This window comes from Sciurus vulgaris (genome assembly GCF_902686455.1).
Source record: "Sciurus vulgaris genome assembly, chromosome: 8".
Lineage (NCBI taxonomy): Eukaryota > Metazoa > Chordata > Mammalia > Rodentia > Sciuridae > Sciurus > Sciurus vulgaris.
Genome location: NC_136468.1, coordinates 104,521,129 through 104,538,716, shown reverse-complemented (window position 1 = coordinate 104,538,716; position 17,588 = coordinate 104,521,129). Strand labels below are relative to the sequence as shown.

The following is a 17,588-nucleotide window of genomic DNA, read 5'->3' as shown; positions in this document are numbered from 1 at the left end:
TGCAACAGTTTAATGCAGTCCTTTGATTTTGACTTAGAGAAAATAGAGACTCAGGGTCAGATAAGGACTGAAGTCTAATAGTCGCAGAATTAAATTGTTTTGTCTTTTCTTCTTCTTCTTCTTCTTTTTCTTTTTAAAAAGATAGACACTGCCAAGCAGTGTATAAGAAATCAAGTACCACCAGGGACAGTGGTGCATGCCTGCAATACTAGTAATTCGGGTAGATCGCAAATTCAAGTTCAGCCCTAGTTACTTAGTGAGATTGTGTCTTAAAATAAAAAGGACTGGGGATGTAACTCAGTGGTAAAGTGTACCTGGATTCAACTCCCAGACCAAAAAAGAAAAGGAAAGAAAAACCAGGCACTCATGAGCCAAGGATTTTATTAATGAGGGCATATCAGACTAGTTGGCAGGCCTAGTTCTGAGTACTGTGGCAACTGACTGGCAGGACCCAGCTGTGCTTTGGTGGTGGTCACAGTTACTTTCCTAAATGTGAGGATTCACAAATGGGTTTCTTCTCTGTAGCTTTTCTCTTGTCCTATGATTTCTTGGGAAACCATGAGAAGGGTCAGAAAGGAAATTTTTCCAAAGTAGAAGGGGTTGCAGATGCAAGAGCAAGTGAACTTGACATGAAACTTGGGTTGGTTACTTCTCAGGATGTTAGAGTGGCATATGCCAGGCTGCCTGCAGGACCCTCTGCTCATGTCTGCCTGGCTGCATCTCTTCTTTCTGATTCTTTCTTAGGATTCAAGAGCAGTTCCAGAAAAACCCTGACAGTTACAACGGTGCGGTACGTGAGAATTACACCTGGTCGCAGGACTACACTGACCTGGAGGTCAGGGTGCCGGTGCCCAAGCACGTGGTAAAGGGGAAGCAGGTAACATCTGGGGCAAGGGAGCGGTTCAGTCAGTCCGAGGTGTCCCTGGAGGGACTCAGCAGTGTTTCAGGAGGGTTGGGATCAGTTTCAGGATGTGAGGCACATTCCTGTTCCTGCCTCAAGTCTCCTGCCAGTGAGGTTCTTTCAGCTGTTCTGCAGGAGTTTCCTCCTGGGATAGCAGACCCAGTTCTCATTATGAGCAGCATCAAACCCAAGAGGAAAATTCATTCAGTCGTTTTCCTCGACTCACTAGTCACAGGCATTCTTGGCCCCATTGCAGATGGTCAGCTTCTCACTTTTCAAAGTTATACTCAAACATTACTTTGGTGAATTCTACATTTTCCTTAAAGATCAAGTCTGCCTTCAGTGTCCCCAGGAAAAACCCAGTCAGCTGAACTCATATTGAGGACTCAGTTGTCTGCATATAGTGACTGTCTTATGAGTTTCCCAGATTCACCAGCCCAAGGCCTAGCAAACTCACATTAGATAAATGACCAGTGAGTAGCACCCCTCCATGTGTGGTGAACTATGTGCCATGGACATAAAAGATTTGTGATGTGATAATGGGACAGGAGGAGAAAGAGGGAGAGAGCAAGCATGTGTGCCCTAGACATTACAGTTCTCCCAGGGCAGCTGGATAACTGAATGGGAAGGAGGGACAGGCCCAGTGTGCCTCAGCATCCCTATGTGCTTCTCCTGCTGTCTGTTCACTTACTTGTACCTTCATTATTGCTGGTTTCACATAGGTGACACATGCATTCTGAGGATAGGCTTCCCTGACTCCAAGCCTCTTTTCTAAAGTTGGCTTAAAGTCCCTATCCTGTTCCTGCCAGGGACAGTGCTCTGGTGTTGCTGGGTGCACTCCATCACTGGTTGGGCTCAGTGGCTGGGCCTGTCATCACCAATGCTCCTGGGAAAGTGGTCCCACTTATTCAGGTACAAGTGCCACACTATGATCTTTTTCTTCCCTCATGGCAGGCACTAAACTGCTTCTGTTTTTTCAGTGTGGACACTCCCTGCACACTCCTTTAAACCATACCAGGTCATGGTTGAGCCCCTTTGCAGCCCTGCCTAGTCCTGAAGCAAACTGAAGAACCTGAGGTCACAGTTAACTGAGTTGCAGTCCCAGCCTGTGCCCTGTGGGCTCTTCCATGGGACAGGAGGTATGTCAGGTGTAGCTGTGACATTCACAACTTGAGTTGATTTCTGAAACCTTAATCTAGTAAAATAGAGTGAGTAGATTTAATCTGTTAGGGGGAGAGAAATGTTTACTCAGGAAACCATGTTAGGAATGTTGTTATAGATTGTTGTAAATAGGTAGGCATCACTTAAAAACCCTCAGGTAACAATGCCAAGTGCAACATTACATAATGCCAGTCCACAATATAACAGATTTGATTTGTGTCAAACTGTGTCCTTATTTCAGTCTACATGAGAACCTGCAAACAGCAAAGTATTATTGTTTTATAGAAGAGATATTGAAACTGAGAAAAGTTATTAACTTAGCAACAGTGTGGCTCCCTGCTTGTTATGCTTAGAATAGGGAGCATTCTGGATAAAGGTTTGGGTGAATGAATAGATGAATGAATGAAAGAGCAGAGCTGGGTTTGGTTTAAGTGTGCCTGCCTCTAAACTATACTTTTCTCTCTGGGCCGCACTCCTCACTTTATAAATAACCAGTAATGTCTGGTGTGGTGGTGCAGACCTGTAATCCCAGCTGCTCATAAGTTTGAGGCTAGCTTCTGCAACTTAGAGAAACACTGTCTGGGAGCATAGCTCAATGGTAGAGTGGTTCCTGGGTTTGGTACCTAATACTGGAGGAAAAATAACCCTAACAAACAAAAAAGAATAACTAACCATCCAGCATTGCTAGTTTTTGGAAGAAGAGATTTTGTGGAGTATGTAACATGAAGTTGAGTTGCATGTACATTTTTTGGATACTACCTGCTCTGACAGTGGAATCAGATTGACTGGCACCCCACACCCTGCAGTGACAGTCAGATCACCAGGCTCAAGGTAGATATAAAATCCAGGCTGGGTTTAAACAAGAACCTCCAGCCCTCCTGTGGCATTCCTCTCCTGCAGGCTCTCCTCAGCACCCCATGCTGAGCCTAGAACAAGCAGAAGTGTCTTACACCTGCTCTGTCTGGGTGGGGACCATGACAGCCTTCTGACTCTGACTTTCAGTAAAGAGAAGTAGACAGTTTTAGATGAATATAGTTCATTTTGTGACACAAAAGATAGGGCATGCTTATTTGCCATGAACAGGGCAAAAATGGGAACCCTGAACCTTTTAAGGTATCAAGCCGTGAGTCATTGAGCTGTGGATGGCCTAACTTTGGCAGATGCAGCTCTCTGCATAATTCTTCCTTCCTCACCACCCCCCTTAGTATACCTTTACCAGCACCTGGTGACCCCCTAGATTCAGAGTTCAGTGTAACTGTAGGTTGTGGGTCAGACCAGATCACTAGGGATTATTTGCAATAGAATTGCACCTTCAAATGATTCCACCCTGTCTGGTTTGAATATATCAGGAGCAGTTGCTGGCTGTCTTTCTGGAGCTTTTTACCTAGAATTTTCTTGGGGTATTAGTGGGTCAGGTGTTATTTCCATTTCATTTTCTGGTAATGTTGCCAGTAAATTCTGAAAAGTATTGATTACTATTCTTCATTCACTTGTCAAAAAAAAAAAAAGAAGTACAGTTTTCTGGGCTTTAATATGACTTCTAATGTGCTCCATGAACTTTTGGGGCTTTCTCTGAAAGGGTATATAATAGGTCTATCCTTAAACTAGTTGTTTTCTTTTTCTGTGACTCAGTAGAACCAAGTTAGTTAATCACTCTTGCGGTACCTTCCCCAGAAACTGAAGACACCTCCCATCAGAAATGGGTCTTAAATGTGCTGGCCCACAATCTGGAAGTTGAAACTATGACTCTACTCTGTGGACACTGTGTTACAAGGGTCCTGCCCTGTGTATCTTGCAAAGTGATAAACTGCTCTTCCTTAGATTCAGATTTATACCTCCCTCAAATGCATCTGTTATGACCTCTAGATTGATGTGGTCCTGGCTTTTTTTTTTTTTTCCTAAGTTAAATGAGTTTCTTATTATCTTTTAAAAAATTTTTTTAAATCACAATTTCAGGGATTTTTTTGTCCAGGGAATTGAACCCTGGGGTACTTAACCACTGAGCCACATTCCCGACCCTTTTTAATATTTTTTTACAGGTCTCACTAAATTGCTTACAGGCTAGCTTTGAAACTGTGATCCTCCTGCCTCAGCCTCCCAAGCTGCTGGGATTACAGTCATGCACCAGTGCTCCTGGCATGGCCCTGCTTGTACTAATTGTATCCCTGGATCTGGCTCTTTCTGCAGTGTATGTTTTCTGAGCACATGACCTTTATGGTGGTTACCAAGGCAGACCCCAGATTGTAGTCCAAAGCATATATCCCTTTTATTGCATAGGTAGTAGGAACCAGCACATAACCAGCAAAGCAATTCCAGGTAGCAGTGTGATACAGAACATAAAATGGCTGGTTTGTATGTGTATCCAGAACTGATGGAGTGCCCATCTCTGTGACTCTTCCCATCCTGTCTTCTGGCCACTGTACACTCAAGGATGGTGAGTAGCATGTGCAGGTGTCAGCTATCAGGAGCCAGTGCTCCCTCCTATTGCTCCCTCCTACTCCCACAAGTCTCAGAGCATTTTCTTATCCCACTGGGATGGAAGGGTGGAAGGAAGAGGCTTCTTGAATCAGTCACTGACTTATTTAGTATTAGGGTATTTGTGAAACTCACCAATGTAATTTCCACTTGTAACCTACTTGTGAAAACCTTCATGGTCTACATGGTGGAAACTTTTCTTTTTCTTTTATCAATAGCATTTTTCTTCCCACATCATTCTTACAATACTGTAAACATCTCTTTAAAATCTTGGCTTTTCATTTAGTAATCAGTTTTAGTCATGCCTCATTTAAAACTTTGGAATAAATTCATTTCAAATCTCTTGGGTTTCATTGGTCTAAGGGCTTTTCCTCAGAGTTGCACTTTGTTTCTGGACTGGCTTCTTTTCAGTTGTTCCCAAACTGTACCTGTCACAGCTGCCTGTCAGCAGTGTTTATTTTTGGTTTTTGTCTCTAGCACCTGTCAGTTATAATCATGATGGTAGCCACGACTGTAGCACCTCAACAGATTGAGTCAGAATTGGCTCTGGTTGGTGATGGAGAGGCCTTATGTGGGCAGCTCTGTTTGTGTTGGGGATGGGCAGGGTGTGAGACTCAGGGTGTTACTGGATGGAGCATTGCAGCAGAATCCAGGTCCTCTGTTCTCCAGCTGTAGTTTGATGCTATGTGTACATCAGCAGAGCTTTTCCTCTCCTTAGTTCTCTCACTCTGATCCTTTTTCTGCAAATAGGTATGGCAAGGGCACACGTGCTTCTCAAGGGTCATGGGGAACAAATGAGTGTGCACGAGGCATTAGTATTGGGGTATTGATGAAACTCACTGATGTTACTTATAAGTTTTTTCAAAGGAAAAATAGAAGATTTCTTATTTTTCATGTAGCATTTTTAAAAAAATCACTTTGCCAGCAAATTGAAAGAGTAGTTTCCCAGTATGAAGCTTTTAATCTTCTTCCTCAGTAGAATATGGTTCATCATGTTCTTTTCTTAATTCACTTTCTGCTGTTCAGGAAAAACTGCTGACTTTTTTATCTTCCTTTCCTCGATGTACCCTCAGAGTAGGGACAAGGAACTTTGAATTCATGACATAGATGTTTCTGTGGTTGCTTACTTCAAATCAGGGTGGTTATAAACTTGGCATTTAATTGAATTATAGAATTTAAATTTTTTGAAAATTAAATGGTGGAGATTTTTGTTTAACCTCTCATTTTGTAGTTGAAAAAATTCTCCTGGTGGAATGGAGACCAGAACCCAAGCCCTGACCCCTCCCTGTTTTATTGACTGTCTTAAGTGGAAAATACTGTGAAATTGTTGTAAACAAAATCATTATTAGATGTTGTTGAATGATAAATGAAATCTGTTTCTTCCTGAAATTTCCTCATTCTCAAAGATTGTGGGTGCTTATGGCCCTGTCGTATGCTCATACTATTTCTGTCCTCATCCCACGAACCTTCCAGAGCCCCTGGACGTGGTTGTGCCTCTTTTACCAATCAATCTTCAGGCTTAGACCTGAGGTAGCATTTCCTCTGAGCTTTGATGCTGATACTGAAATTTGTGCTGAAAGCTCTATAACATATGGCATTCCTTTCTTAGAACTTATTTGGAAAAAACTGTAGGAAGACTTTTTATTATAGGAAACTTCATAACAGAAAAGGCTAATAGACTGCATTTATCTACTTTATTTTTAAATTTACCTTATTTTCAAATGCCTAACACATTTGTATGTTCACAGGTATAACATGACCAATGAAGAGTTACTGTCCTGGTTCTGTGCTTTTTCTGCCCTGTATTGACCTAAGTCATCATATAACAGATTTAGGGACTATTTCATCAGATATTTTATTGCGTATTTAATCAAGTACAAATATGTATTTCCCCCTTTCCACCTTTTGCACATATGTTATGTTCTTCTTTTTGAGATGACCTCACTGTTCCTGCCCAGTGTCTGGCCCCACCAGGGTGGCTGTCTGCTTTTGTTTATCTCCATATTCTCAAGTGCTTTACTTGGTGGACTCCACTGTCTGTAGTCCCTTGGCTCAGGTGGCCACCCCTTACACCTGAGGCATCCATCCTCTGCTTTTGGTCCTTTAAGCAACAGGCTGGTTATTAAACTAGCCCCTGTTGATGAATATTTAGATTACTTCCACTCTTGCTCTTATAAACACTAAAGCAATGAATGTGTATTTTATTTTATTCCATATGAGTAAATTCCATGAAGTACTGTTGTAAGATTGAAAGATATGTTTCTCTTTATAGAATATATAATATGCATATTATTTAAATATGTGGAATATTAGTCATATATTTATATATAACATATTTATATGTCTATATATAAAACATATAAATATATATATTTTTATATATGTTCTTTAAGCATATATAGAATACATATATATATATATATATATTTCTATAGGTATTATGAAATTGCCTTCCATGGGGGTTGTACTAACCTACATGCCTATGAACAGTGTATAAGAATTCTTGCTTTTTCACAAATTTGCTGATGATATTATCAGACTTTTGGGTTTTTTAAGTTGAATAGGTGAAAAATAGCATCTAGGAATAGTATAAATTTTTATTTCTTTTAGGAATAAGCATCTTTGTACATGAACCTTTCCTTAGAAAATTTTATCTTCTGCTCATTTTGTTAGTTTGTTAAACTTTTTCTGGGAGTTCTGTATGGATTAGATATCAGTTTTTAATGATGTATGTATACCCATTCTCCCTTATCCTTGGGGAATACATTTCAATATTCCTAAGTCATGCTTCAAACCAGTGATCACACCAACCCCCAAATATAAACATATATATGTATATATATGTATATGTACATTATATGTACACACACATACATCTTTTTCCTATACATAAATTGCTGTGGTAAGATTTACTTTATAATTGGCACAGTGAAAGATTAACAACAATAATAAAATAGTAATAAAACAGTAATAAAATAGGACAGATTTAACAATATATGGTAATAAAAGTTATAAGAATGTGGTCTTTCAAAATATCTTACTGTACTCACCATTCTTACAATGATGTGACATGATAATAGTGCCTATATGATGAGATGAGTGGAGTGAATGACATAAGCATTGTGATGCCACATTAGGCTACTGACTTCCTGATAATGCATGAAAAGAAGAGTCATCTGCTTAGGGTGATCCTGGATCATTGAGCTATGGTGATGTCAATGCTTGAGGATCTTCCATAAACATTTTTTTTTAATAATTTTTGTCAGTGGACCTTTATTTTATTTATTTATATGCTGTGCTGAGAATTAAACCCAGTGCCTCACACATAGTAGGCAAGCACTCTACCACTGAGTCACAACCTCAGCCCCACAGTTAAATATTTTCCATGAAACCTTTTGGAAGAACGTTGTAATTGGAAGTTGTATCTTTTTAACTTATCAAAATGTTGCTGTAGAGGTTGGAATACACTGGTAATCATATGGGTAACTTAAATGTTGTGTTCCATCTGAGGATTGTATTCCATAATTTTGTCCTTTAATGTCTGTCCTTCATCCTATTCCTCTTCCTCTGTAGATGACTCAACATCTTATTCCTCTTCCTCCTTCAGTTCCTCATTTATTGTCGCTTCTCAGTGGCCTTTGATATGTTCTTCCACATTGTCATCAAGCACATCACCAAATACTTCTCCATCAACTTACTTGCTGCAGAATGATTTTCCCCAACTGCTCCCTTGGTTTAAAGGAATCCTTTAAAATAATTTACAACTCCTCTCCATAAGTTCTTCCAAAAGGCATTTAGTTTCTGATTTTAGCTCATCCATTACAACTTGATGAATGTTACTGTGCCAGCAGTAGTGAATGGTTTCAAGTACTGAATTATGTCCAGATTAGGGTTGGCATCAGTTGTTCATCAGATGTGACTGGATACCAGGCGGGTACATGTGGCCTTGACAAACCAAATAATTCCCTGGTGAAGGGGCTAAAGGAGTGCACTTGTATTTGGATTTCCGCAGTTTCATTTTCATAGCAAACAGATTCAGGATGGCCAGGTGCATTGTCTAGTATTAATAGGATTTTGAAATACAACACTTCCTCATCCAAGTATTTTTTCATTTCTGGGATGAAGTATTGGTGGAATCATCCCATAAACAAGATGGCTGACACCCACGCTTTCTGATTATGTTGCCAGAACATGGGCAGATAATTTTTGTTTTTGTTTTCGATAGTGGATAGTGTGTGGGTTCTTTGCTCTGTACACTATGCCTAGCTTTATCATATGCCCTACAGCATTGCCTCATAATACCAGTTAATCTGCCCTTCCATATTTTATACCCTTGTGCCTCCTTTGCACTTTTATGAATGTAGGTTCTTTTGGGCATCTTCCAGAAGAGCCTGGTTTACTTCTTCCACTGTTCCAGAAATCTAGAAGCAGCTTTTTTCATCAGCAAAAGTAGCTTCTCCAGTAATTGTTATATACTATTATATTTTCAGTAGCTTCTCCAGTAATTTTTATATATTTTATATTTTTTCAGTCCCATCCTATTCCTGAATCTGTGTAACCATCCCTTACTTGAAGTAAATGACTTGGTAGCACTCATTTCAGGATGCCTCTTGCTGAATGAAGTCTTTATATAAGTTTGATTCTTCCTGGTGTAACAAAGTGTCATCAGTTAGAACACCCATAGATTTAATGCTTTTTCTGTGTTAACTTATATACTGTGGCCATGAATTTTATAGTTTGGGATGTGATAGTAAAACTAGCATAAGTTTCTTTTTGCTTCTTCACAGTTACGTTAGATAGAGGATTCATTTTTAACATTGATCTTAGCAACCTTAGTGTAGTTTTCTTCTTTCTTTATTTAGTTAAGAAGTTGCACTTTTTCCCTAAAAGGGACTTCTTTTTTGGCATATCTGCATTGCTGTTGTCACTACTCTTGTGCTTCAGAGCCATTATTAAGTAAAATAAGGGTATTGAATGCAAGTACTATGATGCTCTGACAGTAGAACCCATAACCAAATGGCTACCAAGTGATTAATTGGCAAGGAGCATATAAAACTGAGATGCAGGATAGTAGAATGATTCATGTGTCAGGTGGGATGGAGTCGGGTGGGTGGGTTGGTAACAGAGTTCATCATGATACTCAGAATACTATGTAATTTAAAACTTATAAATTATTGATTTCTGGAGTTTTTCATTTAATATTTTCTAACCACTGTTGACTGTGGGTAACTGAAACCTCAGAAAGCAAAACTGTACGTGAGGAGGTCTATTGTATTGTACATCTGTTGTTCAGTTTTGCTATTTAGCATCTGAGTTGGTTTATGTATTTTCCTTGCTCAACATAGTAATTTTTATGAAATCATTTTTTGTTTTGTTTTTTGTTGTTCTGGAGATTGGACCCAGTGGTGCTCTACCACTCTGCTGTACCTCTAGCCTTTTTATTTTTTATTTTGAGGCAGACTCTTTGAGTAGCTAAGGCTTGCCTTGAACTTGATCCTCCTACTTTTAGCCTCTCAAGTTCCTGTGATTACAGGTGTGAGTCACCTCATTCATCTAATCAGTTCTTTTTAAAGATACCTTCTGGAGTTTGATTCAGGATTAGAAAAGGGAAGGTAGGTTGCATTTTTATAAAGTTTCATTGATGGTCAGTTATTTGAACTTTTGCTGCCTTATATTCTACTTTGATCTTCTTACCCCCTTACAGCAATCTTGTTCTACTAATGTTTCCAGTTTGTTATGGACATGAAATGTTACGTTTTTCTCATAGAAGACCATTCTTTGTGGTAGTTTGGACTTTATCTTATATCTTAATAACCAACAACCTAACAGTATGAATTTTATCACTTGTAGTTGACCTTTCTATTGTGTTTGTTAGATTCTAAAATGCAACTGTTAAAAAATTACAGATGAATGTTGGGAGTATAGCCAAATATTAGAGTACTTGACTAGCATTCTCAAAATTCTGAGTTTGGTCCCTAGTGCCACCAGAAAGAAAAAGCAAGAGAACTTGAAATTGAACAAAACTGGGGAGATAAAACTGGAGTTGAAAATGGACACTAGTGTTGATTTTTAAACATTTGTAATTTTAAAAACTGTTCTAGATTATAGGCACCATCTGTTACAAATTGTTGTATGTGGATGAGGATGGTATGGTGTGTTGGTGGGGAATACTTTGGGTTTTAAACCAGTTCTTGAACAATTTATTATGCTTAGCAAATGTGAATGTGCTCTTGGGATATAACTACACAGTGCACTTGTGTACCACCTTATTACAGTAAGGATCACATCATTCAGCTTTCTGGATATCATTCTGGTCTTAGAGGATTTGTATCAGTACCCCAGAGCTATTGAGCTTGATAGGACATCTCCCAGAGCATGAATGTGCCTCAGTATTGTTTCTGATGTAGACTCCACCTCTGTCCCACCTTCAGATGCTTTGTTATTCCTTCACTGGTGTCTCAGTACTTGACCTGTGCACTGAAGCTGAGGAGAGCAGGGCACCTTTGTTTTCCCCACTATGTGCACAGTTGTACCTTGTTCTTTCCCTCTGCCACCCATCCTTGCACATATTTTAGTTCCTTTAGGTAAATGCCTAGACGTGGAATTGCTGGGTCATATGGTATTTGTATAATTAAATTTTTTTGGTATTGAGGATTGAACCCAGGGGTGCTTTACCTCTGAGTTAAATCCCCAGTTCTTTTCATTTATTTAAGTTTTGAGATAGGATCTTGCTAAGTTGCTGAGGTTGGCCTTGAACTTGTGATCCTTCTGCCTTTGCCTCTTGAGTTCTGGGATTTCAAATGTGTAATACCTAGCTGTAATTAACTTTTTTGAGGAATTGCCAAACTCTATTCTAAGTCAAACATAGTCTCACATCTTACATTACCACCAGAAATATTCAAAGATTCAAACTTCCATATCCTCATTCACACTTGTCTGTTTTTTTTTTTTAATTGTGGTTATTCTACTAGGTATGAAGTAGTATTTCATTGTGGTTTTGATTTGCATTTCCCTGAAGACTAATAATGTTGAGCATTTTTTCTTGTGCTTTTTTGTTTACTTGTATATTGGAGAAATGTCTACTTCAGTTCTTTGTCTATGTTTTAATTGGGTTGTTTGTCTTTTTATTGTTGAGTTATTAGAGTTCCTTAAGTATTTAGATAGCACACTTTCATCATGATTTGCAAATATTTTTCCTATTCTGTGGGTTGCCTTTTCACTTTCTTGACTCTCTAAGACTTTATTCTCATATTTTTATGTAGTTCTTTACACATAGTTTTCTTCAGCTTTTTGAGCATATTTTTAAAATGGCCAGTTATAGACTTTCTAATAAGTCCATGTTTGGGCTTTCTCAGGGGTAGACTGTTGATTGCTTTCTTTCCCCTGTGTATGGGCCACACTTTCTTGTTTCTTTGTAAGTCTTGTAATTTTTTTTTGTTGAAAGGTTGTTATTTTAAATAACAATGTGGCAATCAGATTTTCTCTTTTCCCCATGGTGTTTTGTCATTGGTACTTGAAGTAATTTTCTTATTTGTTTGTTTACTTAATGACTTTGCTGAACTAGTTCTGTATTCTGTGATGTATGTGGCCAGTGAACTCTAGTTGGTAAACTGAAGGATCAGCTAATATTTGCATAGATTTCCTTAAACACCTGAGACCAGTAAATATTTCAGCCTTTGCCAAGAAACTCTGTGTGCACATACTGGAGCACATACTTTACACTTAGCTTAACAGGTGAAAATTCTGCCTTAGGTTTCACCTGCTTACAGAGTCCAGGTCAGTCTAGAGATAAGAGCCTCAGACCTTATCATGTTTTTCCTGAGCATGCACTGAACTCTGCACATTTATGTGTCCTTTTAGATGTCCTGGAATATGTCTCTTTTTCAAAGCCATGTGGACATTTTATTCCCCAGCCTTTTCTTTTGTTTGCCTCAGTTGTTATCTACTGCCTTTGGCAATCTCAAAGTTAAACACTTGCCCATAATTGTTTTCAACAAACACTCCCCAAGGGTGAAACAGTAGTTGAAAACTGTCTTGCAAGCAGGGTCTTTCAGTGAGTCATCAGACAAGTCAAATAATGGCAGTTCATTGGGAATAATGTTTTGAAAGAGCTCTATCTCAGATTTGCTCCCCATGATGGCTGCTGGGACACACTGGGAATGCAAACTGCTGAGGAGCCAGAGAGTAGGGATGCATCTGGCACAAGACAGAATATCACAGAGCTGATACCGAAACCAGACAAAGACACATCAAGGAAAGAAAACTCCAGACCAATATCCCTGATGGACATAGACACAAAGATTCTCAATAAAATTCTGACAGATTGCATATAAAAACATTAAAAAAAATAGTGTACCATGATCAAGTGGAGTTCATCCAGGGATGCAAGGTTGGTTCAACATAACAAAAATCAATAAATATAATACATCACATCAATAGACTTACAGACAAGAATCATGATTATCTCAATAGATGCAGAAAAAGCATTTGACAAAGTATAGCACCTCTTCATGTTCAAAACACTTGAAAAACTGTGAGTAGTAGAAACATACCTCAACATTGTAAAAGCTGTCTATGCTAAGCCCAAGGCCAACATCATTCTAAATGGAGAAAAATTGAAAGTATTCCCTCTAAAAACTGTAACTAGACAGGGATGCTCTCTTTCACTACTTCTAATCAACATAGTCCTTGAAACTCTAGCCAGAGCAATCAGACAGACAAAAGAAGCTACAGGGATACGAATAGGAAAAGAAGAACTCAAACTATCACTATTTGCCTAGACATGATTCTATATTTAGAAGATCTAAAAAATTCCACCAGAAAACTTCTAGAACTAGCAACTTAATTCAGGGAAGTAGCAGGATATAAAATCAATACACATAAATCAAATGCATCTCTATACATAAACAGTGAATCCACTGCAAGAGAAATTAGGAAAATTACCCATTTACAATAGCCTCAAAAAAAACCTTGGGGAATCAGTCTAACAAAAGAAGTGAAAGACCTCTATAATAAAAACTGCAGAACACTAAAGAAAGAAATTGAAGACCTTAGAAGATGGAAAGCTCTCCCATGCTCTTGGGTAGACAGAATTAATATTGTCAAAATGGCCATACTACCAATAGTGTTGTACAGATTTAATGCAATTCCTACTAAAATCCCAATGTCATTCTTCATAGAACTAGAAAAAGCAATCATGAAACTCACTTGGAAAAATAAGAAATCCAGAATAGCCAAAGCAATTCTTAGCAAGAAGAATGAAGCAGGAGGCATCACAATACGAGACCTTAAACTATACTGCAGCACAAAAGTAACAAAAACAGCATAATATTGGCACTAAAATAGACATGTAGACCAGTGGTACAAAATAGAAGACAGAGACAAATCCTCATAAATAGTTATCTGATATTATACAAAGATGACAAAACATACATTGGAGAAAAGATAGCCTATTCAACAAATGGTGCTGGGAAAACTGGAAATCCACATGTAACAAAATCAAAAAGTCAACTCAAAGTGGACCAAAGACTTAGGCACTAGACAGAGACCCTGCCCCTAATAGAAGAAAAAGTAAGCTTAAGGACCTGACTTCCTTAACAAGACTCCTAAAGTATAAGAAGTAAAATTAAGAATCAATAAAATGGGATGGATTCAAACTAAAAAGCTTCTCAGCAAAGGAAACAATAACGTGAAGAGAGTGTCTACAGAATGGGAGAAAATCTTTACCACATGTACCTCAGAGCACTAATCTCCAGTATATATAAAGAATTCAAAAAACACTGAAAAAACAAATAACCCAGTCAATAAATGGGCTAAGGAAATGAACAGATACTTCACAAAAGAAATGCAATCAGTCAATAAACATGAAAAAATGTTCATCATCTCTTGCAATTAGAAAAATGCAAATCAAAACTACTATTAAGATTTCATCTTACTCCAGCCAGAATGGCAATTATCAAGAATACAAGCAATAATAAGTGTTAATGAGGATGTGGGGGAGAAGGTACACTCATACATTGCTGGTAGGACTGCAGATTGGTGCAACTAATATGGAAAGCAGTATGGAGATTCCTCAGAAAACTTGGAATGGAGCCACCATTTGACTCAGCTGTCCCATTCCTCGGTTTATATCCAAAGGGCTTAAAATCAGCATACTACAGTGATGCAGCCTTATCAGTGTTTATAGCAGCTCAATTCATAATGGCTAGACTATGGAACCAACCTGGATGCGCTTCAAGAGATGAATGGATCAAGAAAATGTCCATATTCACAATGAAATATCACTCAGCCTTAAAGAAGAATGAAATTATGACATTTGCAGGTAAATGGATGAAACTAGAGAATATCATGCTAGGTGAAATAAGCCTATCCCAAAAAATTAAAGCTGAATGTTTTCTCTGATAAATTGATGCTGATCCATAGTGTCTGTGTGGTGGTTGCAGGGAGGGATGAATGAAGGAACTTTGGATTTTGCAGAGGGGAGTGGGGGGTGCAGTGGGTACAGGAAGGATGGTAGAATGAGGCAGATATTATTACCCTATATGCACCATGTACAGCCAGAGGAATGAGAAGTTGTGCTCCATCTGTGTACAGTATGTCAAAATGCATTCTACTGTCATGTATAACTAATTAGAACAAATGTAAAAATTAAAAAAAAATCCTTGTTACGAGCTTGCTGCTTTTACTGGGATATGGTAATTCTTCTTGAGTAGGTATTCCTTGAGTTCCCACAAACCTTTGGTTAGTTTCCAGAGTTCATAAGAAATTGATATGGGTAATTTTTGCCATTTTTCTTGTTACTTTATGTAAAAGATAGAATTTTTAGAAGTCATTTACTCTCATTTTATATTGACATCCCTTCGGGTTAGGAATTTCCCATTGTTTTGGTTTTCCTGTGGTTTCTTGTTGCCTCACTTATTATCTTGTCAAAAGTTGTATACTTTCCTTATAAACTCAGAGTTACCCGGACTTAATATTATCTAGAAAACACTTTCTTCCTGAAACTCTTGCCTCTGACTTCAGTCTGACTGAAGTTCTACTGTTTATTATTCTCTAGTTCTACCAGTCTACTGTTTATTCTCTAGTTCTACTGTTTAGCTGCCATCCTGTAACTTACTTCCTATACTTCTAGATTAAGTGCACTGTTTTTTTAAATTCCAGTTGACTTTTTAAGTTTTCATTCTCATTTTGCTTTTCTCAAAGTGATATGTGACAGAGTTCTTGTATGTCTTAAAATGTGTGTATTTTAATCTTTCACTTATTTCATTGGTTGAGCGCATGTAGAATTCTATCTTAAAATAACTTTCCCATCGGAAGATTAAAGATGCTTCTTATGTCCAGTATTACTAATTCTAAAAGTCTCATCCATCCAGATTCTCTGTGAGTAGTTTGTCTCCTTCACTTTGGAACTCTGAGGACCTTTTTTAAAGCACTCAATATTATGAAATTACAAGATCTTCTTAAAATTATTCTTCATTCATTGGGCTCAGCTCTCAGTAGGTCTTTTCAGTTGGAAGGCATATTTATCTTCAGCATAGGGAAATTTGCTTATTATTATCATAATTTCTGAAATGTCCAATTGATTAAATTGATCTCTATGTCTCTACTTTGATTTTTTTGACTTCCAGCCTTTCTATTGAAATTTTAATTTTAGTCACTGATTTTAATTCTTGTGTTCTTTCTTTTTTTATTTACCAGCTCTTTTTTAAAAGTGTTTTTAGTTATAGATGAACACAATACTTTTATTTTATTTATTTATTTTTATGTAATGCTGAGGATCAAACCTAGTGCCTCACATATGCACTACCACTGAGCTACAACCCCAGCCCCACTAGCTCTCTTTTCTTATTTTATCCTGGTTCCATTGATGCAGTATCTTCTCAGATCTCTGTGAGGATATAAAATCGAAATATTTGAATAAATTTTTTTCTAATTAGCTCTGTAATCTTTGTTTTTAAGTTTTTCTCTTCATGCTGCTGGTTTCAAAAACCATAATCCTCCCTAGTAGTTTTTGTTTGTTTTGTTTTGTTTTAAAAATTTTCCCAGTTCTCTTGAGGGTAGGGCAGTGTTGTTAGTATCTTTGTTGTGTGTCAGTGATCTATTTTCCATATGACAGCAGAGTGACCAACTGCTCAACTTTGCTTTACAGGGTTTGAGACCTTGGCTGTCCCAGTCCTTGAGTGAGTAGGACTTCACTTGGGGCATTCATATCCTATATATGACTCCTCAGATACCCAATCCTGCCTCTTCTGGCAGGGCTTCCATGGGTGCATCTGTTCCCTGGGGCTGGCTCCCAGCTACTCCCATGTGTCCCTCCCTCGCCCTTGCTTCCATGCCTGCTGACTCCCAACTGGGCCCCCTAGCTATCCCTCACCCTATAAGATCCATTGCCTGCTACTCTTCCTTTTTCTATCTTCCATAGGTTTGTTAACATCCCCCAAAACGGGGGCTCCTAGCCTCCCACTTTTCCCCCTTTTGTTGTCTGAGATTTTTCTCTTGGTTATTTCTCTATGTCATTTCTGTAGGTTGCAGCTCAGAGTGATGTCAACCTGTTCTTGGTGTGATATTTTCAACAAGCTTATCTTGTCTGATTTTCTCCCTTGAGGATTTAGTTCATTCCCTTGAGTAAGCCATGTGAGAATCTTGCTCAGATTTGTGGAAATTATCCTGTCATTTAAAGCTACTAGAAGAATTTATTTGTTAAAGTGAGCTTGTTCTTAGGACACCAGTACTGAAGGATCCTTGCCTTGACCTTCTTTCAGGTGGTCATCATCCACAGACCAGTTTGGCCCAAGGTTTATGGGGATCCATCCAGGAATGAGCTTAGCTTAATCATGGTTGCTTATGTTCTTTTGCTGTTAGAAGGTGGGCAGTGCTGTATGATTCTTCTCTGTAGGACCACAGCTCTCCCATGTGTCATGGTCTAGGCTGAGCTCCTTTAGCCTCTATGGGAGACCAGAAGAAGCACCTACTATGTGTCTCTTGTGCTTACCTTCTAGCCTGAGAGAGAGTTCTCCCTAATTGAAGATAGTAGAGGGATTTGGGTAGAAAA

General features: G+C 38.4%; 1 protein-coding gene across 3 annotated transcripts in view; it reads left to right on the top strand.

The window, feature by feature from the left end:
- NUDCD3 (NudC domain containing 3) overlaps nucleotides 1-17,588 on the top strand; it is a 100,284-nt gene that overhangs the window by 61,163 nt on the left and 21,533 nt on the right. For all 3 annotated transcript variants that reach the window (XM_079150766.1, XM_079150767.1, XM_079150768.1), the window contains exon 3: nucleotides 745-877. In XM_079150766.1, coding sequence (XP_079006892.1) covers nucleotides 745-877 — 133 coding nt within the window. The remainder of the gene's footprint in view (nucleotides 1-744; nucleotides 878-17,588) is intronic.